General features: G+C 41.1%; 1 protein-coding gene across 1 annotated transcript; it reads left to right on the top strand.

The window, feature by feature from the left end:
- Positions 1–405: 405 nt before the first annotated feature.
- METAP1 (methionyl aminopeptidase 1) lies at positions 406–27,823 on the top strand. Its single transcript, XM_084204713.1, has 11 exons — positions 406–563; positions 10,838–10,889; positions 12,928–13,040; positions 14,402–14,462; positions 15,636–15,727; positions 16,456–16,539; positions 18,035–18,173; positions 20,852–20,983; positions 23,301–23,444; positions 25,527–25,592; positions 25,761–27,823. Exons 1-11 carry the CDS (start codon positions 444–446, stop codon positions 25,919–25,921), a joined length of 1,164 nt encoding a protein of 387 aa, XP_084060839.1. The 5' UTR covers positions 406–443; the 3' UTR covers positions 25,922–27,823.

Genomic DNA, 27,823 nt, shown 5'->3' with positions numbered 1-27,823 from the left:
CTAGAATGTCTCCAGGGAGGGAGAGTCCATGACCTCCCTGTTTTACCCTCATTGTAAAGAAATTCTTCCTCACGTTGAGGTGAAGCTTCTTGTGCTTTAGTTTATGGCCGTTAACTCCTCATCCCCACCGAAAAGAGTCTGGCACCATCCTCTCGACACCCACCTTTGAGGCATTTATGCGATCCCCTCTCACTGTTCTCTGGGCTAAATAAGCTAAACACCCTCCGTACTGCGAGGGTGCCGAGGCGCTGGCACACGCGGCCCAGGGAAGCGGCGGACGGCCCCTCGCTGGCAGCGTTCACGGCCGGCTTGCATGTGGCGTTGAGTGCCCGGAGCCTCCTCCCTCTCCCCTCCCTCTCCCCTCCCTCCGTCCCGCTCTCCCCGCCCGCCCCAGCCGGCGGCAGCTCCGGGCGGCGGCTCCTCCCCCGTGGCCGCCCGGCAGCATGGCGGCGGCGGTGGAGACCCGCAGAGTCTGCGAGACCGCCGGCTGCAGCAGCGAGGCCAAGCTGCAGTGCCCCACCTGCCTCAAGCTGGGCATCCAGGGCTCCTACTTCTGCTCGCAGGTGAGCTTCCCCGCGGCCCAGACCCTCGCTCGGCGCTCCGGGCGTGCGGCGGGCGCAGGATCCAGCTCCCCGCGCCGGCTCCCGGCCGCCCGGGCCCGGCCCGGCGTGCCCGGCACTGCCTCTCTGCCCGCCCGCTCCCGGCCAGCCTGGGCCAGCAGCGCCCGGCCAGGGAGCCCGCACGAAGTTCCCCCTCGGTTCCTCGGTTGTTGGAGCCGGGGGAGCCGGGCTGGCGGCCCCCCGGGGCGGGAGCCCCGTTTCTCCTCGTGGCCCGGGCGATGCGGGACCTCGGCGGCACGGAAGCGCAGCCGGAGCGCTCGTGAGGGGGTGCACGGACATTCTCTGCCTGAGGGGGTGGGTGCTCCGTGTGCCCCCCTTAAAAATAAAGGCTTAGTGGGACAAAGTGAGGACGTGCTCATCAAATTCCAGCGGCTGCGTTTCCCTGCCGGCGTCAGCTCTGGAGTTGCTCGGCTTTGATAGAATAGACACCGGGAGACTTGTTGCTCTGAAAACAGATTTTCTTTAAGTTATGAGTTTCTGTGAAAACTATTTGATACTCTTCATGTTTTGTCTTATTCCCTTTTCATTCCTAACTTTTTTTTTTTCCCACTGTGTCCTTCGGCGTTCTGCTCTGAGGGTGCCAAACAGGAAGGTTCAGGTTAGGCCACATGTCATAGAGCAGTCAGCTCCCTCGTGGAAATGTCAGGATTGAACGTGTTCTGTGGGCCACCGTGGTAACACAATGTGGTCCTTCAGTAGAAAGAGCTGTCTGATGACTGTTTGAGTGTGCTTTTTGTTTGTGGGGTTTGTTTTGGTTTTGGTTGGTTTTTTTATTAACTTCCAAATGTGCACTGAAATACATAGCCTAATCCTTTGAACTTTTTGTATGTGTAATTCTGTCAAAATCAGTGAGGACGTACGCGTTTAGTGCAGAGATTAACACTGCCTTTCTTTGTCACAATTATAACACAGAGTAAAGTCATTGAACTTTTGTGGATAAACATAAGAAAACAATTTAGTCACATCAGCCAGATTAATTTATTAATGGGGAAGAAATTTTCTGAGTCAGGATCTAAGCTGATAAAGGTTTGCATAGGACTAGGGGAAAACTTCCCACGTGCTTGTGACACACCTACTGCACAGTTTCTGGTACTTTCCCCTGAGGTCTCTGTGCCCTATGTTGGGAGTTGGTGCCAAATTAGAGCAGCTGCAGCTCAGAATTGTTCTGACAGTTCTGCATCTCTAGTTCCCACGTGGTGCTTGTGGTTAACTTCTAGGATTTGTTCTAGGTTTTATTGTGTGTTTTGACATGTCTGATATAAAACTCATCATAAATGCATCATCGGTGTATACAAATATTGGTTGGTGATGACAAAACCATTTGTTAAGAGAACGAACAGGCCAGTGTGAAGAGTTCCAGTTACATTTTCACTCCCCTCCTTCCCATCTCTAACTCAGCTAATTCCATATGGAATGCAGAGATTCTTGTTTTCTATATACTGAGTTTAGTTATTTGGAAATATCTGCTACTGTTGTTAAGTAAAAGAGAAATTACTGGAAATACTTTTTGGCTTGTTAAAATAGGCTGCTGGATAACTGACTGCATGCTTGTAAAGCATGTAGAAAATGCCTAGAAAATGAAGTACTGAACTGGGAATCCCAGTCATTTCATTTCTGAGTGACTTGGGGCATGTTGTGCCTTGCTGTGCCAGTCAGGAATGTGGGTAAGCACACTGAAGGTGCCTGGCAGGTGTTGGGGCGAGGTGTTACAGAGAAGGACATTAGTGTCAGCCTGTTTTAAAGATGTGCAAGAAAAGTCATGCACAGAGAGAAGAGTGCCCATGTTCACCCTTTAGCAAGGATCCTTAGCCCCCTTAGTACCCTGTGTTGGCCCAGCATGGAGCTGTCCCGAGGCTCCAGTTTTCCTTGTCACCTGGTGCATGCCATGGAGGAGACTCGCTGCTGTCCTGCCCTGGTGTCTGGCAGGCACAGTCAGGAGGGTGAGGTGCTGCTCACAACCTGGCTGCCTCTTCAAATAAGCACATGGCAGGTGAACTTCCAGCTTATTTTCCCTGAACTTCCAGCAAGTTTCGCCTGATAGCCGTGGACTGGTTAGCATCCGTGAAACTTTTCTGGAGCTCTCTCTTTGGTGGTTTTCTTTCCATTCATAAATAACTCCTAGATAGGCTAGTGAGTGGACCTAGGATGTTATTCCACATCACAGCACAGCCTGTGTTGTAGCTGGCTTGGTGCTGCTCCCTCCCTCTCAGGATGCATCCTTTACCCTTTGCCTTAGGCTGTCCCTGATTCCTTGGTGATCCACTTCTGAGGTCTTCAGAGTTTTCTTTTAAATGGAGGAAAAGCAGTTACATTAATTGTTTGGGGTTTTTTTGCTGGTTTAGCACTGCAGGGTCATGAAACACTTCAGGAGAGTGCTGCTGAAGAGCAGGCTTGCCCAGTGTGGCCCAGTTTAGCCCAGCCATAAAGTCAGCCTGTCCTTATGGAATGCACTGGTGGTAGCCAGGTGTGTGGGTGCTTCCTTTGGGCTGAGGGTGGATTGGGAGCCACAAGCTATCTGGCATCTCCTTGACAGGTAAAAGCATCTGTATGGGCATGGACACCAGGTAATTAATTTGCTTGGAAGCCTACAATGACTTTTCTGTACAGCCAAAACTCCAATTAGAGCTAAAACCAAATTTGTAGGAATTTATTTTCTCCAGTGCTAAGATTAAACAACAGAAAATTGTGAGCTGCTGTAGGATGGTAACCATGTGAAGGCATGTGTTTGGATTATAAGTCACTAACATATCATTTGCTAAGAAAAAATTGATATAGGACTGAAAGGTATAGGAGGTATAGTAAGTATAGGGCTGAGAATCCCAGTGTAGTGTGGAGATTGATTAAAAAATATTTTTCATGACTGCACATAGAGAATTTAGTGAACTTTCCAAGTAGATTGCATCAAGACAATGATTTCCCTGGTGGATTTATCATTTGTGTTTCTACTTTCCTGGAGAAAGGGTGTTACTCTGGTCACTTATTTTTTTCTCTTTCTCTGCATCAAAATGTATGCCTCAGCAACATGCCCTGAAAATGCTTAGGCTGGAGTAATTTGACATTCTCTGGGATTTCTTTGAGCCAACACTGTTTCCTCTCTGGCTGTTGGGCACCTTGGAAGCTGGGTACAGCTGCTAGATAATAGTTGTGCTTGTGGATCATGGATGGAAAGGGGGCCATGTGGCCAGGTTCTGGCCTAGCAGGGAGGTTCTGAACTGGTCATGGAGACAAGGTAAAATGGCTTTTAGCAGCAGGGAAGCTCTCGAGGTGGTGTGTTGAACCCTAGCTTATTTTTCCCCTTTCACTTCAACCTGCACCAAGAAGAACTGTTCTGTAGAGGGATTCTGTCTGCTGTTAACCCTTAGTAATATTTTGGGCTAGTAAATCAAGTACTGTCACTACCAGCTGTCTTTTTTCACCATCTGGTTTTCTTTTTATTTAGAGACTTACTGCAGTGTGTGTTTATCATCTTATGGTGAGATACAGTAATTCAGTCTATTTTCTGAATGTGGAAATCACACAGATGTCCAGCATCACATCTCAGGTGTAGAGTTTCTCTTGCTAAGATGATTTTGTTATTTTTGAAATCTACCTTACAGATACAGTCACTTGCATGTACATTGTGTGTAGTATACATAAAGAGTTTGTAGACATAAAGAGTTTAAGTAGACAAATACATAAAGAGTTTAAGTAGACAATTTGCATTTCTTTTATGTCTTCTACAAGTGGATGAAGGATAAAGAAGGGCAGAGTAGTGACTGTTCTTGAGATCTCCAGTTACCCTTTTCATATGAGCCTTCTAATTGTGAATGGATCACTTATTAGTGGTTTTGTGTTGCTTTTTATCTTTCATACTACTTACATAATAAATAAGTACTTACTTACTTGGACAAAACAGAATAGGTTTTCTGTGGTGTGGACTAGATACTGGTACAGGGCCATTTCTCCAGCCAAATTCAGAAATATCTACTTGTAGACACATTCTGGAAACAATTCTCTTACTCTGAAAAATGGCCTTTGCCATTTTTGTTTCTCTGAGAGCTGCTGGCCATGGGTTGTATCCTAACAGTCATAACATACTCAAGAAGTGCTGCCCCTTCCTGTTTTGTGTGCCCTTGTGTTGTCAGCCCCAGGTGTATGAAGTGGTTTGGTTATGGAGTCAGAAGTGAGGACTGGGGTTGTCTGGTGACTCTGCCACGTGTGTTTTAGGTGTTTGAAGGGGTAGCATTTCTCCGAACTGTACAGTCAGGGCCAGTGTCTCTCTTGCACTGGTGGGTGCCTCCAAATATCTCGTGATACCTCTTGATATCTGAGGTGGGGTGTGATTTTCTTCAGGAAAGAAATGCTGTTTTGTTCTCTCAGTGAGTTTATATACAATTTGCTGCTTTCTGGAAGGCACATTTTCACTGACACTCAGCCCTGGGCCCTTGACAGCTTTGGATGCTCAAGGTGAAAAATTCTGGACCTGAAGAGAAGATTGTTGTCCCATCTGCTGCTTTGCTGTTTCCTTTCACTGTCAATGTGCTGGGGATGGGGAGCAGGGGGCAGTAGACCTGGATGAAACTATTTTTTGTCCTCCCTCACATCTGACCATAGGACATCAGTGCAGTGTTTCATCCTTGCTTCAGTGTTCTTTGTGCCTGAAATAGGCTGAAACCAGCTGCTTGGATTCAGCTGCAGCACACAGGAGTTTCCTCAGGCATAAATGGCACTCAGCTGATACCATCTTCTAGAAAATCAGATTTTCTTCTTTAGGAAGCTGACATTTTCAATTGCCTATAAATCACCAGGAATACCTGTGTCTGAGGTGAGCACCTGATTGTTGGTGAGATATGAAAGCTGAGCCCTCATGACTTTCTGAAAGTAAAACTTCAGACTCCTGCAGGCAGACTTGCTGAGCTAGTGTTCCATGCACTGACAGGATAGTCCAGTTGGAATTCCTCTGGTCTATTGTTCACTCAAACAATATTGTATATTTCTGTAAATCTGAAGAGCTGCAAAATGCAGTCCCTTCCTCAAAGGAAGGGCTTGGTCATGAGGGACCTAGGAGTCTCAGGGTAAGGTGGGGTCTTAGATGAAGGAGAAAGTCAATCAACCCTGCTGACACCAAGGTTCTGCATGTAGGTGCTTCTCTTGGAGTTGAAAACACATATTCTGAAAACACATATCCGACTCTTCTGAAAAACTGACTATTCAAGTGTGCTGCTTAGACTTCTTTGGGAATTTTGTACAGAGTTTTTCAGACTGGAGGCTGTCTCTGTGGGCTTGTACTGCCCTAGAAGGATTTCAGCATGCTGAAAAGAATCAACTGTTTCATTTAACATCAAATGTATTAACACCTCAACATACTTGTACTTATGGGTAAAATATGAGTTAATCTGTACTGTATTTAATATGGATATATAATCAATAGCCTGGTGTTAAACTAAATGCTGTACTTCAGAGGGTTTTTTGTCTTCTGTTTTGCATACCTTTAAGGCATTTGGTTAAAAATGAGGCATTTGCAAAATGACATAGTCTCAGGTTAAGCCCCAGACAGTTTTACATTCTAAAGGACATTTGTAAATTCTGTTAAAAAGATTGCTCAGAATATTTTTAGCTACAGTGTGCTGCTGGGTACTTGCAGTTTGTCCATTGCAGTTCAGGATATGATGACATGCAAAGAGACAGTCTGTCCTCACAGTCTTGATTCTGTCTTTTTTTTAATTTTCTGTAAAGTAGATAGTTTTTGAAATTCATTGCAGTGGCTCTAAATGATGACCATAGAGGATGGAGGGGGTAGTTCTGTGGAAGTTGGACACAAGTTGGAGTGCTGACAGAGGGGTTGCCAGAGTTAACTTGAAATGAGCCTTTCCCATGCAAAGGCAGTTCAGAAACGCAGTCTGTCAGCATGTCTTAGATTCTGTGCTGTGGTGCCTGCATAGCTTCCTAAGCTTGGCTATCACAGAGTGGCCTGGCTTGGAACAGACCCTAAAGGCTGTCTAGTTCCAGTCCTGTGCCATGGGCAGGGACACCTTCCACTAGACCAGGTTGTTCAGAGCCCCGTCCATCCTGGCTGTGAACACATCCAGGGATGTGGGGCATCCATGTCTCTGGGTAGCTTATTTAAACCTAGTTTGTTGTATTTGTGCTATATAGAAGTTTGTAATGTAGTAATATCCAATCTTGATTGAGCATCTTTTTTTCCTCTGGAATTTGCAGTTGGCTGTACTTCTCTACCTCTTAATCAGATTGTATGCATACATGAACGGAATGAATAAGAAGCTTTCTGTTATTACTGTAAAAATTACAATAAACATAGAATAATTTTTTTCCCTAATTACCTTAATAACTATTTTAAAGGTTTTGTTCTTTCAGGGGTTGATTAAAAAAAAAAAACCTCGAGGTATTTGGTAGTGAGCAGTGTGTTCATAGTGAAAATGCACTAGACTATAAAACAAATGCTGCTATGTCACGTTATTCTCTTGATATTGGGTGAGCCCTTAAGGTAAAAATAATTTTCAGAAATAACACATCTTCCACAAGGAGATCCAACAGGAAGCTTTTCAAATGGTAATGCTGGTTTTGCCTTTGGTTACCTTTTGATACATTCTGATGAACCCTGGGTTGAACTTGTCTCTAAACACAAAACCAGTGGAATTGGTTTAAGAATGTCCCGAAGCCAGAAATTTTGTTGAAGGTTTCTGTATGTTGGCTGCATCTGTCTAGAAGACACATTTATATTTTTCTTTCTGATAGAATAGTTGTACCCAGGATTGCCCTAAACAAGTCAAGGATTACCCCTCTGCTTTTTTTTTTTGGCCATACATTTGATCTCTCTTCTTCTACAGTCCTCTTCAGTGTTTCCACGTCTGTCTTGATTGAGGTGTAAAAGTCACATGCAATAAAAAAGAAAAATGCTTTAGGTGAGAAGGGTGGAGATATTAATATCAGGCATGCTAATGGATTATGTAGTGCTTGAAATGAAACCTAGGAAGTGTTCCAAGGGGAACTTGAAGCCAAATTAATATTGTTCCTGTGTACCTTCCCACTGAAGCTAATGTTTTAAAATATAGCCATGCAGTGTTACGTGTTCCTTTTTTCACTGTATCTGAAAAAAAAAATCTTTATTTTCTTCATTTTAATTTTAAAAGTCATCCTGGATATTTTTTCCCCCTGATTTTGTTTGTTTAGTCATTGAAAATTTTCTATCTTGACCTGGGTAGGAACACAGAAGAATTGTTAAGAGACAGGAATGGCAATAGCCAGATTGAAGTAGATGTGTCAGGAGAAGGCTCAGTGAAAACTATAATTTTCTCCAGAAAATACTCCAAACAGTGGCCCAGATGGAGAGAAAAAGTAGGTTTCTTCCAGAGCTTGTTGGGAAATCTGCAGTATAGAAGGTGAGGGTGTTTGCAATGTGCAGTGGTACTTTGGGAGCACTTTGTTGCCAGAGCTATGATTCTCCACCCTGTGAGATGACAGCTGCCATATTTTTGTGTGGAACTGCCAAGGCAGAGCTCTGCAGTCATGTGCAAAGTGGTGCTTGTGCAGTGGGTTGTTGAATATAAATAATTTGTATGTACCCGGTCAGTGCGGTGCTCGCAGGAAGCGTATGACTGATCCTACACAAAATAGATGGGCTGTAGGTGGATGTGCAGCATGTCCTTTGAGTGCCTTCCAGCAGTGTCAGACCAAGGCAGAGAGAATGATGGATTGTACAGTGCACTTGTAACAGCCCCTGCTCACCAAAATGCTTCGGATGTACTGTGCGTGCCTGTTGCAGTTGATGGATGTGCTCATGGGGCAGGTGTCTCAGTTGTCTTGGGCTACAGCAGCTTTGGAGCTGTGCCCCAGGAGTTCTGGCAGAGCTACTGCTTCGCTGGAGATAGAGGGCAAGTAAAATCTGGGAGACATGTTTGGGAGAACTTAGGCATATGGCAGCCTTATGCAGAATCATCTTAGGTTATGCACAACTGCAGGAAATGAAAAGCCAAAATAGAGCCTCCCAAGTTAGGCTACTGTCCCTGGTGCTGTGTTTGCCTGTTTTTTTCTGGTTAGCGGCCAGCATAGAGGAAAGGTTGTTGGTATAAGATAAAGCCAGGGCATTGGAGAACATCCCCCAAAATTTCATGGGAAAGCAGAGAATGAGCTACAATCAGTAATTGCCACAGCTGATGTATGCCTTCCTTCCCCAAATACTCCTTTATATTCAAAAAAGTGGATTCTAGACTTACAGACTTGGTAGCTGCTCTAAGTGCTTAGCTGCTTAGTCCTTTTTTAATGTTTCAGAAAAAAAGACCTCATGTTTGAAAGGGGATTAAAACCTTACTGGTTCTTCCAGTGTCCTTGAAATAGTGTTTTTAGATTTTTTTTATTTTATTGTTTTCTTTTCCCTAAAGCAGACCTCTGTTAAAACCTGCTCCTTTTCTCCCAGCCGCCCAGCAGGGAACAGTGCAGTGTGGATGCCATAAAACAGGGAGAGAGAAATGGCAGGCGATTCTCACAGCAGCTTGTGAGAAGTTTTAGAGAGCTGGGAAGATGTAATAACCGTTGTCTATAGACAATTTGCAAGTACTGTTTTTCTATTTTATTTTTCTGTTCCTCTCAAGGACAGTGTGTGAGAAAGATGTTTCTGTTAGTTAGCCAATAGAATAGAATCTATTGTACCACTCTGTAAAAACCACGCGGTTCTTTTGAATAAAGCCTTCTTCGCCTTTGCTGTGATCCTGCCTCTTGCCTGTTCCTGCCCTGACCCCGGTGCACGAGTGACAGTGCAGTGCAAAGGTCTCTGTGTGCAGTAGGTTATATAAGTGTGGCAGTAAACTTGGGCTGCTCTTGGAAGTGACCTTCTCTCCGCTCATCGGAAGTGTTGCTTTCGAAGCTCCTGGCAGTGCAGTCACTGCTCGTGTGTGGGGCAAAACAACACAAGGAGCAGCTGGTTTTGGTCATGAGGGGAACAGCACACACACAGCAGGGTCTCTTTCAACGTAGGTGTGCTTGTGCACCACTGTACTATTTGTTTGTGGGTGCACTTTGTTACCTGCTCGTTGCAAGACTAATGAGGGAGGAGAGAGAGAGGGTGGCTCAGCAGGAGCACTGCTCACAGTGCTCAAGAGCAGCCCTGAAGCAAGGGTAGAATGTTACAAGCTGGGCTCAGTTTGCAGATGTGTTGTCTTGGACTGGTTGAGTGTTGTATACTTTAGGTTGAATCAGTTGTTGGCTCTGTATGGTAGTTTTACAGTGATGATTCAGCATTACTATTGTTTCTCCTTAAAAAGAAAACTGGTTTGCTTCCTGCCTCTTTCTTCAGAAATTCAGCTGTAATTGTCAATGATTGGAATTAGCAGTTTCTTAATGGATGTTTTGAGTGCACGCAGGCATTGATTTAGAATTTCTGCTACAAACCCAAGTAATTTGCTAATTAGCACCTTAAAGGATCACCTTCAATGCTGCCTTCTGCAGTTTTTCTACTTAAATTTCTTTTCTTTAATGTATTTTCTTCATCTTAGTCCTTCTTTATTCTCCAGCTGCTAGTCATTTCCATCTGCCCCTTTGCTGAATCTTTGTTCCTTGCATTAACTGCTCTATTTGTGCTTGGGAAGAAGAGAAAAGGCCAAACTCCTCCACAGTCACTCTTTTCTTGATTTCCATTTCAACTTTCTCAGTATTTTTTTTTTCAATTTCCTATTTTCACTCAGTAGCCCTCATTTCCACCCTTTAGTCTAGTTCATTAGTTCCCCTGTGGTTGTGCTAATTGGCCTTTGTTGCTTTCCTGTGCTGGAGCAGGAGGCAGAAGGGAAGCAATTAGCAGGGGGAGATGGCTTCTTGCAGGAGTCAAGGGAGGACCTCGCTGCTCACTGCAGTGCTATAAGATCAGGTACAGAGATAGACTCTGCTTCAGCCAACCTGCAACCACCACGGTGTTTAGTTTCTCACTGAAATGATAAATAGTCAATATGTAGGATTATGTCAGTGTATTTCACTGCCATGGGTGTTGTCTGTTTGGCTGTGCTTTTTCTGCCTGTTCTGATTCATAAACCTTTGAATGTGATGTTTTCTATTGCTAAGACTAGCAATTACCAGTAGCATTTACAGCATATTGCTGCAAGGGTTAATAAAAACAGTCTTCCAGTTTTCTTTTAAAATACATTTGCTTCTCTATTTTGTCAGCTTGGCATGTCTGTCCATGTAAATACTGCTTAAAACATGTATTTATACATTTTTGTTTGCAATTCTAGGAATGCTTTAAGGGAAGCTGGGCCACTCACAAATTATTACACAAGAAAGCAAGTAAGTACATTACTTTTTAAAATGCATTTTCATATTTCTTTGAATTGGTTTTGTCCTGTGCAGTGAGCTTTAGGTGGCCTTGCTTGAGCTGGGGATTGGACCAGATGACCTCCAGATGTCCCTTCCAACTTCAGCTACTCTGTGCTTCTCTCCCTAGGAATGGTATTGGGTTTTTTTCCAAGATACCTGGCACTGGGTGATGCATATCTGAAATTTTGTCCAGTTCTCAACAATCTTAAGCACTGTGTAAAATTTCAGAGGCAGAGGTTCACAGAAGTGTTTGTTTTTGTTCACTTTCTATTTGCATGAATTATTGCTTGAGCTAAGTTGCCAGGTATATGAACACAGGATGAGGGGTGCTGAAATAAAAGGCAAGGAGAATGATAAATCACTATTGTAAGGCAATGTTCCTTCATAGCATTTTGATGTCTAATGCAGTCAAAGGCAGTACAGCGGGAAAGGTTCTTGCAAAGTCTTTGTGATTAGACACTTGCTGGAGCACAGTGAGTCAGAGTGCAGCTGTTCTGTACATTTTTGGGAAAAAAGGGAGAATGCTTGTGCCCATGGTGCAGCCACTGATAGAGGATGTATCGTAGCTAGGATTTTGCTGAGTTCAGTTCAAGGTGGTAAGAGTATCTGTGTGCTCTAGTGACAGCTGGTAGCTCTGTCACAGAAATACTAGGACAGTGGTAGATTCTACCTTATCTGAATAGCGAAAAAAAGCTATAAGTTTAAAACCAAAAAGAGGGCAGACCTCAGTTCTGCCCCCTTGCCTCCTCCCTGCCACCACCTTGCCTATCTTCGTTAAGCCTTGCTGAAAAGGGAGGTAGGATTAAAAAGTGGTATGGCAGAAACCCACATTCTCAAATAATTTACCTTCTTTCCTAAAACCCAGTAAAGCTTCTTTTTCCATGATAAATGTTGAATGGTAAATAGGTTGGAGTAGTACAGATAATTACAAATGTTTTCCTTCTTTCTGCCCTCCCAGTGTAGGTATCCAATAGTTCACACTTGCATTCTGCATCCTATTAATTTGTGTGAATATGGACAGCTTTGGACTTTTAAGTTGTTATTTCTCAGTTTCATCTGAACTGAATGTCATTTGAGCAGATGGCTCAGATGTCAGCCACAGAGGCTGTGAGGAACTGACATTAGGGCTTGTAGTGGCAGCCCTTTTGCTACCTCTTCATCCTTCTGAGATAAAAAAAGAGAAAACAAACAAGTTATCCAGTTATGAGTTAAAGATTAATGTCACCATGCTTTTCCTTCACCCTTGCCTTCTCTTTCTGAGTAAGTACTTCTCCTTTTGGTATTGCTCACGATCTGCTTGTTTCAATCCTTTATTTAAGCACCTTCAATTTGCCCTCATAGGAAGGTGTTATTTGTGAATGAAGTCAGTCATTGGACCACATCAGACATGAATTTCACAAGATTCAGAGAGCTGGGAAGCTCCAGCAGTTTGGGACCATCTCCTAAGATGTGAGCACTGTTTGTCCTGAACTGCAGAAGTGCAGGACCTGCACTCTCTCCATCAGCTCTGGAGGGGTAGCAGCCTCCTGACAGTAGGATGGCCTCCCTTCCACCTTTGGATGGTCTCCTTCCCACCTCAGGCCATTTTGGTCACTGAGTGCTAAGGGAGATCACAAGGAAGGAATGTTCCCCTGCAGTGCAAGGGTGCTAATTGAAGGGATACTGAGTGCCTCTGTAGATACAGGCTTTTTTCCCAGGAATGAAAGAAGCACTGTGTTATAAAACTGCAAATGAAGAACAACTTAATTACTGCACTTCCTTTGTGCATTCAGTCCTGACATTCCCCAGTTTGCTGTTGAATAGGGTAGGAAGAATGTGAATGTGGAATGGACAACACAAAATGATAACTGCTACTTACACTTGCATATATCAGTATCTGAAATTCCAGAAAGAGTCAGGTCCAGACTTCAGCACTTCTAAGTGACTTTCTAGACCCCACAGTTCTCTTCCTTAGTAGGACAGGTTTTGCTGCTGCAACTTTTTTTCTCCCTTTTTCTTGTCTTTTCAGAAGATGAAAAAGCTAAGCGTGAAGTTTCCTCCTGGAGCCTGGAAGGCGATGTTAACACAAATCCCTGGTCTGGTTATCGATACACGGGGAAACTCAGGCCACACTATCCACTGGTAAGCAAGAGCTGCCACTCTACTCCAGCACTGCTATGTTCTGTAGCAACTAATGGACCACTCCTCACCTGATGACCTCCCACATTTTTGCTGAGAGAGGAGAGCTTCTTGATCTGAACCCGATGGCAAGGACATGCATGGCTGTCCTTATCGTGGTTCATTTTGGTTTAACTTGTTCTATCTCCTGGTATATTTATAATTAAGGGAGTGCCTGTGAGCTTCAGTAACAGGCTTAAGCTCATACCTTTTGGATGTACACAGTGAGATTTATTCTGCAAAAAAGCTACTGCTAGTTCAGATGATGTCCTCAGCTGTTTGTTGTCCTCACCCTTTATGGAGCTGTCTGTTTCTAAAAAGTTCAGGTGAATTCATTTAGAATTTAAATAAATGGTTTTTTATTATGTAAGTGGTTTAAAATAACCTGGTGAGCGTACTGGTGAACAGCTGAAAGAACAGAGGTTACAGTAATCTCCTGCACTGGAATGGTGAAGAACAGCAGAGGTCAGTAAGACCTCTTGGTTGTGAAAGGTGGGTTTAGAAGATTATGACATATAACTGTGTGTGTGTGTGTATATATATATATATATTACACACACACAGAGGGACATACAGATGTAACTGTATTTTTAAATTGGTACAAGTTTGTACACGGAGTAAGCTGAAGCTTTTTTTTACAGCAATAATGGCATTTTCTTTACATTTGTCTTTTATAATTGGCCTGTGCTAGAAAAGCTGCCCCAGTGGCATCTTCTGTCAGGTCTTCTCCATGTTACAGGCTCATTAGACAGCAGATTAGCTGAGCCTGAGCCCATGTGTGTTTCTTAGTGTTGTTGGAGAAAAAGGTGTTTGGCACATTTCACTGGCTAAGTAATTTGGTTTTGTTATCTCTGAACATTGGCTTTTTTGTCTTGTGATTGCTGTGAGGCTGATGCAAATGAAATTAGAGATTTTGGCTAAGATGATGATTAGAAGTAGCAATCTTGATAAAGAGAAGAGGGATGTATTTGGAACCAGTGCATTTGCAGTCTGGAAAGCAGCAGAAAAAAATGCTACAATAAGGCATAATACATCATAAAACCAATTTGATTCATTTGACAATAAAAATTGATTTTTACAAAGCTGTACAGTTGGCTATTAAAAGTTGTATAATGTGATAGCAACAGGGGGTAACAGCAGAATGTCTGGGATTGAAACTTGGAACTTTTTGAGTGTTTACATACTTTGCAACTTTTTCTAAATGGACTTAGCCATATTTCACATGAAATATTTCATATTGTATTTAATTTTGCAGTGCGACTCTGTTTTTGTAACTATAATAAGTGTTGTTGCAACCTAACCAGCTTTGCCTGTGATTTATTTAGACACCCACAAGACCTGTGCCAAGTTATATTCAGAGACCGGATTATGCTGATCACCCACTAGGTAACATGAAACAAATCACAATTATGAGTGTTATGTTTGCTTTCTATTTTCCTTTCCATTGAAAAAGCCTTTAAAGCATGAAGGGGATACTGGAGAAGGAAACCTCTTTTATCTGTTATCACTTTACTACTTCTCCACAGTAACTTCCTGATTTTTAAAAAATCGTGCTTGCAAATATTTTTTGGTAGTCCAAAGTTTGTAATGGGCTGTCTTTCAAAGGTGTACAGGAAATTAAGAGTTGGTTAATTTGGTTTGGGTTTTTTTTTTCTCTCAAACACACAAGTCCTAGTTCTCTTGCTAATTTGATAACAAGCAACAATCAGTTGACTGACACAGATGAATTCTTCTAAACCATTCTCTGTGGCATCAGTGTATCTGTTGAAAATGTATTATTTTATATCAAAACCAAGAAAACCTTGCAATATGCAACCCCCAAAAGAAGAGTGGGGTATAAGTTCCTACTGTTTTTGGACAGAGAGGGAATGCATTCAAAATTATTTACTTTTATTGGATTGTATTTGGTATTTTCTTCTTTTTATACCAGTATTGGGGCTTTGCATTTCCCCAAAAGGCTGCCCTAAAGTCTGTTAGCATTATTTTTTAATCTTAAGGTATTCCATAGTTATTTTTTTAAAGAGTGTAAATATTAAAACAACACAAAATACTGGATTTTATGGGGTTGCTCATCTATAAAGTTGAGATTGTACAGAATTTGGTAGGAAGAATTTACATGTTTTTGTCAGCTGATTCTTGCAGTAGTATAACCAGGTATATTCCCAAACTCATGTAACCCTTTCTGACTGTGTTAGAACGTAATTTTCACTAATTTTCTAAGAGCAGCTGAAAAATGCTTTTCTATGAATAAAACAACTTCCTTGTCAACCTGGTATTTAAGGTTGTGTTTTGATTAACTGGACATGATGGTTTTATGCAGTAAGTGAATGGGCATTATGGTATTGTGGGAGGCTTATGAATTCCAATTAATCTGAATAATGATGACAATACTATGGCTTGGTGGGTTTCTTTCTTTAGGCTATGGTGAGAAAGTCTGTACTTCTGTTGCCCTTGGGAAGCTAAGGAAGTTCCTGGATTGGATATGTGTAGCAATCGTCACTCTATATAACTTGGGGTTTTTTCTTTCTTTTTTTAATCCTCTCCCTTTTTTCTTTTCAGGAATGTCTGAATCAGAACAAGCTTTAAAAGGAACCTCTCAAATAAAAATACTGTCATCTGAGGATATAGAAGGGATGCGAGTAGTGTGTAGGGTAAGGGGGTTTTGATTTTTCTTGCAAGGTGCCTTTATAGTCTTTGAAAATCTGTAATTATTTTACCACTTTGTCATAGCACATTTGAGAGTACAAACTTTGAAACCACTTCAGAGCACTGAAAAATACTTTGGGAAGCTTGATATTTTCTGGCTTTTTTCCTTCTTGTAACCCCAATTCCCAGTAAAGTATTTTGCAAGCAGAAGGATGACTTTTATCTGTTTCCTGCATTTGTTATTAGTAGTAAGACAATCTGTGCCTGACACATTGTTTCTGTTAAGAATATGTTTTATAGTGCATAAATGAGAACTTTTTCCTCTCCTGGCGTTGGTACTAAGTAAAAACTGAAAAGCAGAACAAAGCCCCATCCTTAAGAATTTTTGAAAAAGAGCTGTTCAGTTGTAATCACTTCCTTGGGCATAAAGTCAAACTTTGAAATGCATTTAGGTAGTCTGATTCAAGATTATGGCATTTAAGGAAAATGTGGTCCAAACCTTAACTGGGGTATTTTCAGCTCTCACAAAGGTGGCTGAGTACATGACCTGGAGGCATCTCAAAGTCTTTCTAGAGCCCAACTCCACACAGCTTTCCTGGTGATCTCAGTGTAGCTGTCAAAAATGGGTTACAAGTCTTGTAGAGAGTAGTCCTGGCCTATTTTAAATCAACTTAAATTAAGCCAGTAGATCAATTTTAAATCTATTTTAAATTTTAAATTGTTTCATTTGCAGCTTGCAAGAGAAGTATTGGATGTTGCTGCCATGATGGTGAAACCAGGAGTAACTACTGAAGAAATTGATCATGCTGTCCATTTAGTAAGATAAGTTTATTATTCTTCTGTTTATAAGTGTTTTCTTCTATCTCTGTATTTTTAAATTATTATTGTGTGGTTTTCTTTGTTGCTCAATTTCCATGTCTTTATTTCAAACTGTTTTCCACTTTGAAGCTGGTGGGTAGTGCAGATGGCAGAAATGTGCTACAGTGCAATGGTAGGTTCAAAGTGATTTAGGAACTCCTGGGCCTCTCTCTGTATCAGTTGCTTCCATATTTCTGGCTTCAGATTTCTTCTAAGTTTCTTCACTTGCTTTCTCAGTTAACATCATGTTTTCTTTCTTCTAAACCCCTTTTGCTCCACAGATACAATTATATAAAGAACAACATTTGTAGGCCATGGACTTCTTGTACTCTGTCGTTGGCTAAGACATATAGAGGAGAAAGTTATTTGTGATTGGGAATCAGAACTGAGGTGCCTCAGAGAGAACTGAAACAAGATGTTTGATGCAGTCTGACAAAATAAAGCCACAGTCCAGTGAAGTGTTTTAAAAACATGTTCAAGAATGCTTCCTGCGTTAACTTTCCATTGATACTTGAACTGTATAATTTTTTTGCTTTGCTGTGTTCTCTATGAATCATTTAATCTGGCACTTGAGGCTACTTCTGTGCGTTGTGAGAAAGGAAACAGTTTTGGTATAGTTAAGTTTGTTAGAGAGCTTCCTTTTTATCTGCATCTGCAGGTGTTGAGCTAAGATTCCTTTCATTAGGCTGGAGACTTCTGTTTAACTGCATTGAACAGTTCAAAGTTGTTAAACACAAACTACTACATTAAACATCAAACTACTTGCTTAGGCATAATGTCTAATAGGAACAACTAGTAGCTGACATGGAGTTACCCCTCCTCAACAGTTTATGGAAGCTTTGGCAGGTTCTTGATACTGACTGATATCCCTAATTGGTATTTTGATTTAAAAACTATTTTTTTTTAATTAAAAAAAAAGGTAGCACAGTATTTTTTTTCAGTACTTTGCTCAGTATGTCACAAAGTATGTGTATGTATGTATGTGTAAGTGTATATGAAATGTGTCAGTTTTGCAAAAATACAGAAAGGTTATTACAGTGCAAGGGAAGCAGCTGAAGGTTTTAAAGCTGGGGGGAAATACTGCTAAATATTATTTTGTTTAGCTTGTGTGTCTTGCAAAAATCTTGGACTGGGCGCTTAAAAGCAGTAATTGAAAATGACTTTTTAAGAGTGAGTAAATATTGCCATGCATTGTTTCAAACCTGAATACCTCAGCACTCACAGACAGACATGAAAATGAGTAGAAACAAAATGAAAGTAGCTTTAATTTCTTTCTGGTAAGAAATGCAAGGTATAACAAAAACAGTGCCAGGAAATGATTGAAGAATCTTATTTTCTGGAGTCACTGCTTTTCAGCCTATCATTCTTACTGTAAAGCTGTTGCACATATGTTTTTTACAGTGCTTTTTCTTTGAACAAAACTTACTAGTGTAAATTGTATTTTCTCTATTTAGGCTTGTATTGCAAGGAATTGTTATCCTTCCCCTTTGAATTATTATAATTTCCCCAAGTCGTGTTGTACATCAGTGAATGAAGTGATCTGTCATGGAATTCCTGACAGGAGGCCATTGCAGGAGGGAGATATTGTTAATGGTAAGTGCTGTGAAAGTTAACCTTCAACATTTTTACCTTGTGTGCACTTAAACCATGCAATAAGGTGAAGTTTCAGAAGCAGGCAACATCATTAGAATAGCTTCTTACAAGAGACTTCTGTTCTCATTTACCAGTTAGGTTGTTCTCATTTACCTCTGCTCTTTACATACTTTAATTAATGAATTTATGTAATAAAATAATTTCAAAAGTTCAGTCCACTTCAAGAACTTTATAACACTTCAAGAACTTTATAATTCTTCTACCGTGATTTGTGCATTAGTGTAGTGCCTGAGTATTCCACTTGCAGGCTAGATTCCAGTTGTTCCAGGCTGTGTATATGATTCCAGTTGTTCCAGGCTGTGTATATGATTCCAGTTGTTCCAGGCTGTGTATATATAGTGAATAGAATGTATATTGAATTATTCAACTGAATTAGTTCAGTGTGAATTGTTGATTAGATGGCTCTAGATTGTTAGAATTTTGCTATGCTCATGATGATTATGATGACTGTAGAGGGCCCTAACGTGCAGGCATTGTATAGGTGCATTTTATCTTTTTTTGAGCATCTCACAGCCTAACAATCCCAGTTGCTTTTTGTTCTTGGTACTCAAGTTGCTTAGGACTTCTTGGGTGGTGAGAGATACTTTTATAAATTATTTGACCATCTCTTGTTTTAACCTTCATTTCTTCTTGGTTTGGCAGTAAAAATTAATTATGCTTCTTTTATACGAACATTTTCACCTTTGTTTATTGCATTGGTTTGCCTTTCTCTTACCCGTAAATAAATACGCAGAGTGTGCTAAGGTTTGACCTGCCTCTAGAAGCAGGTTGTAATCTTTTTAGATTATCAGATATTTAATACTTATTAGCTTGTAATAATAGCTACTAAGTCTACACCTCAGTGCTGTGGGTAGCAGCCTTTTCAGAACAAGACTGGGTAAGGTGTGGTTGTGGTTGAAAGCTCTGAACTTGTAGGGCACATGTAACAATGTATGCCAAAGTTCCTTTATTTTACTTTCATTTCGAAGATGATGCCTTTGCAGAGCTCTTTATTATAACCAGCTATTCTGGCATTGCTGGAGTCCAGCCTAAGAAGCCCAGCTCACAGAATCATGGTTTGGGTTAAAAGAGACCTTAAAAATCATTTGGCTTCAACCCTTGTGCTGTCAGCAGGGACACTTGCAGTATAAACCAGGTTTCTCAAAGCCCCATCCAGCCTGGCCTTGAACATTTCCAGGGATGGGGCATCCACAGTTTCTCTGGGCAGCCTGTTCCTGCGTACTACTCTCACTGTAAAGAATTCTCCTTTACTATCTGATCTAAACCTACTCTCAGTTTGAATTCATTCCTCCTTGTCCTCTCCCTATGTGGAGAGGGACCTATGTGGTCTTGTAAAAGTTACTCTCCATCTTTCTCCTTGGCTCCCTTCAGGTGCTGGGAAGCGACAGTTAAGTCACCCCAAAGCCTTTTCTTTTCCAGGCTGAACAATCTGAATTCTCTCAGGTTTTTCTAATTGAAGAGTCACTCTAGCCTTCTAATCAACATGATTGGCTTCATCGACACAGTGCCTTACCTCTGCTATTTGCATGCCAAGGCTGTACCTCAGTCCTAGAGAACACCTTCTGTAAGAGGCTTTAGTCATACCTTTGTCCACATTCCTGCACTTGATAGAGCTTGGAGCCTTCTGCTTTGTTATGATAAGAAAGAACTGGGCTTCTTTTCTGTAAAGTACAGGCTCAAAAGCATCTTGAAAAGGAGGACCAAAACAGTTTATAAGGAGGGATAGAAAAGGTACCTTGGAGGGAATGTACCCAATGAATGACTAAAAGGAAGCATCCATTTTTTATTTTATTAAAACTTTTTAGCCTGGAAGCCATGCCAAAGTCCAAACCAGGTTTATTGAATCACAGGAACTTGTCATCCAGAAGGTAGTAGCAATTGATATCTCGTTGTTGACACCAGAGTGTGTTTTCCCACATCTTCCTCTCAAGATCATATTGGTCTCTCTCAGCAGCTCATGTACGATATTCCTGATGTATTATTGTTCACTACAGTTCCCTTCATGACTGTTTACTTGTGAGAGAATTTGGCTGTGAGTTTTTTTGTGAATACCAGAGCAATAACTCTTCCAGTGGGTTTGGTGATCTAGCAGCTATTAGACTTACCAGCTGACTGACAAAGAAACAAAAGTTCCCATTCAGCCATAGCAAGACAACTTGATATGCAAAACAATGATTACCTACCTTTTAAAATTTAATTTCCCCCTATAAGTGCTGGCATTAATTCTGAGAAAGTACTATAACCAGGTAAATCACCATAGAGCAAAGAGCTTCTCTTTCCCATTTTTATATTTACCAAAAAAACAATGCTAGCTTGCTGTGTCTATGTTGCATTGTTGGGGGATTTTTTCCTTCCCCTTCCCCCTTTTATTTAAGTAAATCAAACTGTTCACTAACTTATAAACTACTTATAAATACTAACTTATAAATTATTATATAGACTCTACAGGATAAGCATGAAAGAACTGATTCTGCTGGAAGAGTTTTCTTAGGGAATTCTTGTGAGGTAATCACTTCACAGTTGGGATGCCCCGTTTGTACAGGTTTGTTCTTTCAGCCGTGGGGAGGCAGGAGGTGAGGAGCAGGGCGCTAACGTGCCGTGTGTGCTGTTGTTGGCAGTGGATATCACCGTCTATCGCAATGGCTACCACGGAGATCTCAACGAGACCTTCTATGTCGGAGAGGTGGACGAGGGTGCCAGGAGGCTTGTCCAGACAACCTACGAGTGCCTCATGCAAGCCATCGATGCAGGTGAGACGTGCCTGCAGCAGGAAGCTTTTGGTTCTCAGACATGCCTGCTCGTATTGCCACGGCTCAGGGTGACTCCCGGTGCAGCACACAGAAGCGCTGGTGTGTTGTCACCAGCTGAGGATGGGTGTTGTGCAATGCGGTCATGCTTCTGTGAGTGGTAGCTGCAACTTCTTTTTACATGTGGGCTGATGACAGAAATGTATTCGATGCTGAGCTGATCTGCTGATGATACTGACATGGAAACAGCCTTTTTTTGACCATTGATGAGTAAGACATCCTTGATCTGAGTAACTCAGAGAATGCAACAAGCAAATATATTTTGGAAAACCCTACTTTTATAATTTGTATGGTGTTGCACAGTGAACTGGTAAGGTAAAATATTGTGTGAGCACCTAAACATATATCTCTTTAGCCCTGCCAAACCTGATGGTTACTTCATAAAGCTAGTTATGAGCTCTTGATTTTGTGTGGCAGTGTGCCAGAGAAGACAGATCCATATCTTCCAGTACCTACAGAACTGTAATTATCTTGCTTAGATAACAGTCAGGGCCGTTGCATCAAGATATACAATGAGATAAAAATGCAGCTACCTTTCTAACTTCAGAAAACAAAGGAAGAATTTCTCAAGTCCGTGGAAGTAGTTGTACCATCTGTATCTTTTATACCCTGCAGCTTCTTAAATTCCCCATTATAATTTAATTACTTCTTGGCCTCTAAAGATTGAAGTTTAAGGTGCTATATGTAGTAAGGCTTTAAATTTGCATTTAATGAAAAGTAAATGTAGATAAAAGAAATTAAAACTAACAATTTGGTTTAAAAATTTAGAGATAGCTAGTCCAGCTGAAAAGACAAAAATCCATTGGATTGATGTCTTGTGTATCTGTTGTGTGATCAAGAAAATACTGCCAGGTTGAGCTGTGAAGAATAGAGATTACCTGTTTATGTGGGATTACTGTTCTGAAATGACCACTTTATTTTTCAGAGCTAAACCAGACCAGTGTGTATCTTTGGTCCTGTACTTTTTTATAGCAAATGTTATACATGTTCTCTCTTATCATTTGTATCCTGGCTTTGATGTAGAAACTGAGACAGAAATTTCCCTGTGTTCATTGCAATGAGATTAAAATTCTCACTGTAAGTCTTTTTTACCAATTTTTTAGATGCTGTAATGTATTTTAAAGGGGTTTAGACATTGCATGTGAGTAGGAATTCTGGCAGCGAGTGTCTTAGCTGTTAAAAGGGGGTCACTTCTCCCTTCTTTAAATCATCTTAACATCTTGGTGTTGGACCAGCTCTTCACAGCTATTTAGCACAAACACAACAGATGAATCTCTTTCCCACCATGTCCGTTTTTAAATTTTGGAGAAGCATGTATATTCCAGTAATAAAGTTTCTTGTTATTTTCTGTAAATTCAGTTTTGGGGTTTCAGTTGTAGTCGCTTACATTAGCAGAGAATTGAACTAAATGGTTGCTTCACATAAAGCTTTAGTTTTATGTGAACTCTGCTTAAGATGGCTCCACACAACCACACATCTGGCTCCCTGAGGGAACAGCATATATTCAGAGAGTTGGGAATAGTTGTGGAAGAGCTTGATATTTTGTTTTAAGGGGCTCAAGGTTGTTTTTGGGATGAATCTCCACTGGCTGAATGATGAAACATTGTTGCTTTTATGGTTTTATTACTCCCTTGTCCAAGTGCTTAAAGTGAATTTCTCACACCATTTTCGTGTGTTTCAAATTCTCTAATTTGTAAGACTTCCTAAAGGGATCGTCAAAAAAGGTAAAACTGAATATGAACATTGTTATTTGCTGTAGCATTGTCACTGAGAATCTTGTGTAAGAGTAGAGATACCTATTTTGCTTTTATTTATTTTTCTAAATATCAGTCCTTTGTGTGTACTTTTCACATAGTAGAGGGATAAGTGAATATTAAAATATGGTTCCTACATTCATTGCAAAAAGCACTGCATCTCAGGTGTGAGAGCTCACAGAGTACTTTCAAAGTCCTTTATTTTTAATTTCAAGCTTTGGCATTCTTTTAATGTGAGCAGTTGCATCCATGAAAGGAAGAAAGTAGTATTCTTGTGAAAAAGGCATTTTCTTCTGCCTCTCTTGTGGTTTTTTTTTTTAATATGAGACAGATTCCTCCCTTTCTCAAGTTATGCACTCACATACATACTCAGTGGATTAAGTGATCATAGGAAGTGGCATACTGGAACAGATGAACACACAAGCCATGAGTGCTACACAGATGGTGTTTGATGGTTAGTTGTGTTGAAGCTCTCTCAATTCCCTTCTGTATCTCTAATTTTGCAGTAAAACCTGGTGTTCGGTACAGAGAACTGGGGAACATAATTCAGAAACACGCTCAAGCAAATGGATTTTCAGTGGTTCGGAGCTACTGCGGGCACGGAATCCATAAACTTTTCCATACAGCTCCTAACGTGCCCCATTATGCCAGTGAGTATTCATTCTCTTCGTGCTATCCTGTAGGCAAGTGATTTGCAGTCAATGCACCCAATTTACTTGAGCCGTCAAGATGGCATTTTGGCACTTGAGAAATAATTTTTGTTTTTTAACTCTGGACCATAACATACTTTATGAACGTGTGCTTACATTATCTGCCTGCACTAATGGTTAGTCTTAACTCTCATCAGTACTGGATAAGTGCTCAAAGTTTTTGCCTGAATTCCCAGCTGAATTCCCTTAGACATTCTTGTCTGACATGAACTGCCAAATGTTTCTCTCCTTAGAAGTTCTACACCAAACCTTACTGCCAGATGCAAATAAAAAGCTCTTTGAATAGCATAGATGGGTATTGTGCCTGAATATGGATCTTGTTTCTTTAACTTTTCTGTATTTGAGTGCTGTCATTTGGTTTTTCTGGAAACTTCATCCTAGTGTGTGGCAGAGGAGGAATGAACATTCCCCCAGTAGTGGTAGTTTTTGGAAATGTCCATGGCGCCATAACAATTTTTCCAGCAAGACTGAGAAACAACATCCACAGAGGCAAGAAGGACAGAAGGTTAAGTGCCAGTGGACAATTAAGGGCAGAGTAAAAATCATGAAGCAGTGATCAGCAGTTCACACTCACTTCAGCTGTAAAGCTACCTTGATAATAGTTCACTTATTTCCTCAGACCTGACAGGTGCCTCCATCTTCCCTTCTCCTAATGAGCTTTAACACATATTATGGTTATAGAATAGAGTCTAGCAATTCCTGACTTTCCTTGTCATCATTTTCCCAAGTTATTTTTTCTGACAACAGAGAAAATCTGTTAATTGCAGAGTAAAAGGGTATCAAATTTTGTTGTGTAAAATGTAGAAAATATGGATTCTTTGGAGGTGGAGAGCTTTTTATACCAATTAAAATCCAATCCAATACAAAGGAAATTTCTATCTTTCCTGGCTATTTGGAACTTTCATTTTTTTTTCTATTGGGCAAATATGTCTGTTCCCAGAGAGAAAGATTCTGGTATTTTTAAATACAGAGTCACAGCAAAAGTGGAAATATCTGAGGGACTTAAAGCCTTTGGAGAAAAAAGAATGCTGCTGCTTATTTCTAACCTACTATGAAAGGAGTTTGAAGAGCAAAAAGATAATTTTCTAAGAAAAATGTTCTGTTGCTGTTGTGGCAGCTTGATGTCTGAGATTTTTAAAGCCTCTAGGTGATTTGGGAAGTGTAATAAATTAACACAATTAAGGTTAGGGGGATGTAAAATGAATGCAAATTGTCTACAGTAGCAAAGTAGCTTGGAGCTAATGGTTCCTGTGCAGTTCTGGAATTTGTTCCAGCTCTCAGGCTCAGTTACATCTGAGCTGCACTGTCCTTCCAGGTGAAACAGGACAGAGGAAATGGGCTGAAGCCTTTCTCCAGTCAAACTGCACTCCTGGAGTCATTCTGTAGTTATGCCTCCACATAAGCACTTTTGGTGCATTTAACATCAAAAAAGTTCCTGTGTTATTGTCCTGGATGCCTCAAAATGCTCTGCTATTTTATGTTAGCTGATAAATGCAACATTATCACTCTGACACTGCTATGACCCCATTATCCAGGTAATGAGGAGGCAGTGTGTCTTTCATTAATGGAATTATGGGATTACTTAACCACTGTCACATTTTGACAGTTTATTGGAGCTAATGGCTCAGTGCAAACAAGGAGATTCCAAGCCTTCTCTGAATATCTTAAGTGCTTCTTACTTCTGTTTATTAATTATGATTTTCCATTATAGAACTGTGCAGAAATTCCTGTATTATATTTTTTCAGTGTTTTATAGAACTAGAGTTGAAATTCCAGTTGTTGGAGAGAAAGACAGCAATTAGTTTTAAGCTGTTTGAGTAAGTATTACCATGTTGGTGGATGGGGAGAAGGAAAGAGCTAAGGGAAATCTTTATGTATATGTAAAAATGGAGAAGCGAACAGATCATCTCAGAAGGGCTTTTCTGACTTTACTATGTTTCTGTTGTATTCTGCTAGGACAAGGATTTATTGATTTAATAAATGGTATTCTTTTTTCTAACCTGAGTGTTTATTTTATTGCAGAAAACAAGGCAGTTGGAGTCATGAAGCCAGGTCATGTATTTACAATTGAACCAATGATCTGTGAAGGTGAGCAGTTTAGCAGTAGAGTAAAATGCTTACTCTGGTTTGCTCCTAAGTAGTGATGGAACAGGATGCTGGTTCTATCCTGTAGAGCTGATAGACTTTTCATTTCTCTTTGGGGAACTGATGGCTGTTATTTAAAAACTGGCAAGAAGTGATGCTCTCTGTTTTCAGGTGGCTGGCAGGACGAGACCTGGCCCGACGGTTGGACTGCGGTGACGAGGGACGGGAAGCGCTCGGCACAGTTTGAGCACACGCTGCTGGTCACTGACACGGGCTGCGAGATCCTGACCCGCCGCCTGGACAGCATTCGCCCCCACTTCATGACCCAGTGATAGTCCACACTGAGCAGGTGCATCAGAACCAGAAATATATATATATTTTTTGCCCCTGTACTATGCATTTTTTTAAGAGTACAGAATAGAAAGATTTCACCATTTACTTTGTTCTCGGTGATTGTAGATAAGAGGAATATCTCGAAGAACCTGACCCAATGTCTGCAAAAGCAGAGAAAAATTTAAAGAATTTCCTGCTTTCCTCCTACCTACAACACTCATGCTGTACTTTCCTTTTTTCTTCAATTATCTCTTTAGCACCTTTCTTCCAGTTAGACCCACAATTGCTTCTGTTGTTGCCATATTAGGTAGAAAAGCGTGGGTAAGCTTTCCCACTGGGACTTGATATTTTGGGATCCAGGTTTTTTTCACCATTTCAGTGTGCCCTGTCACTCTTGGTTTGTGAGAGGCACCTGAGATTTTAAGCATTTCTTATTCCAAAGACTTGCTCTTACTTCTGTAGATACTATTTTGGGCCTTGTTTGTTTATCACTTGAGAAGGGGGGCAGAAGGGAGAAAGACATGCACGTACAAGAACGGGCTACCTTTAATTCTGCCCCCATCTCTCTGCTGGTGGTGATTGCCACTGTGGGTGGCACACTGTGTTAATGGCAGGACTTGTTTCTCTTGCTGGAGATTTGATAGGATGGGAAGTTAACAAAGTCTGTCTTATATGCAGCTGCCTGGAATGAGCTGCTTTTTGGCAAAGCAGTACTTGCAGGCAGCCTCCTGCACCAAAAGCTTGGTGAAGCTGATGTATCAGACTTGCCTAGGTAAAGGAATGCAACAAGAACCAAAAAGATCCCATGATTCATGGGATCCCTATGTCTGTTACCTGTGGGACATTTTTAAAAAGTACATCCACAGTAGCTGTGGGGGATTGGATTTGCAAGACTTACAGTGAAGTATCTCGAAACAAGTCTGAGTGTGTGAAAATGAAACATGTTCAACACTGTATTCATTTTCTTTTGGTAATTTTTAAACGGGTCATTTTCTTCCCCCTTGGTTGAGAGAGTTTCAGGCTTTTGGGAAAAGTCTTAGGGGGGCAGCTATGAAAACTGATTTTTTTTTTCCTCAGACAGGGTATAGAGTGGGCAACTTTGGTATATATACCCCTTCATATTTTGTTAGTGGGTCATGGTGAGCTGAAAATGGTTATGTTAAGGATTGTGGATTGATTAAGCCTCTCTTTTCTCTACCCTTTCTTTTTCCATTCCCATTTCCCTTCCATTATCTTTAGTGTCTCTGCTGAGGGAATTATTTTTTTCTTCTGAATTGTAATGAAGAATTTTTCAGACCCCATTGTAGACTTTGTCTTACACCACTGTAACACAAGAAACACTTAAGCCAACACAGACATTAAAAACCATACAATCATGGGCATAAAATACACCTCTTAAAAAATGTCTGGTGAATTTGTTGCCACAGATCCAAGAACATGAAGTGCTGCATACCCATGGCTCCCCTTGGCACTGCAGAATTTAGGTGGGAGAAAGGGGTTAGTGCTTCACAGAACTGGACTCGTCTACTTCCAAATTTGCCAGAAAACATCTTCTCTGCCCTGAGTGCCTCAGACCTCTGTTGCTGTATCACTGCAATGTTTTCATTACTTTATTCTTGTTTTAATTATGCAGTCAAGTGACCTGAAACGATGCACAGAGAGCGCGTGTGCGTGCGTATGCGTGTGTGTGTAGAGATTTTTAACAAAACAGACTGTAGTACTTGAGTGGGATTACCTGTGCTGAATGAGCTGTGTTGAGGAGATGCCTGTCCTGGAGGTTTGCCCACCATATCCTTCACTTGAATGGTTACAATGGTCTTGCCTTTTCTATGTGTGTGTGTATGATGCAGGGGGTGGGGGGCTTCATTTTTGGTCTATAAAATAAAAGTTGCAGCTGCTTT

Source organism: Fringilla coelebs (assembly GCF_963513975.1).
Source record: "Fringilla coelebs genome assembly, chromosome: 4".
Taxonomy (NCBI): Eukaryota; Metazoa; Chordata; class Aves; order Passeriformes; family Fringillidae; genus Fringilla; species Fringilla coelebs.
This window is presented reverse-complemented; position numbering and strand designations above follow the sequence as displayed.

Excerpts from the sequence above, each read along its gene's own strand:
- METAP1 (XM_084204713.1), top strand. The coding sequence starts at position 444 with ATGGCGGCGGCGGTGGAGACCCGCAGAGTCTGCGAGACCGCCGGCTGC. Across the intron at positions 15,728-16,455 it reads GGATGCGAGTAGTGTGTAGG|CTTGCAAGAGAAGTATTGGA; the intron begins GTAAGGGGGTTT and ends TTTCATTTGCAG. Across the intron at positions 23,445-25,526 it reads TAACGTGCCCCATTATGCCA|AAAACAAGGCAGTTGGAGTC; the intron begins GTGAGTATTCAT and ends ATTTTATTGCAG.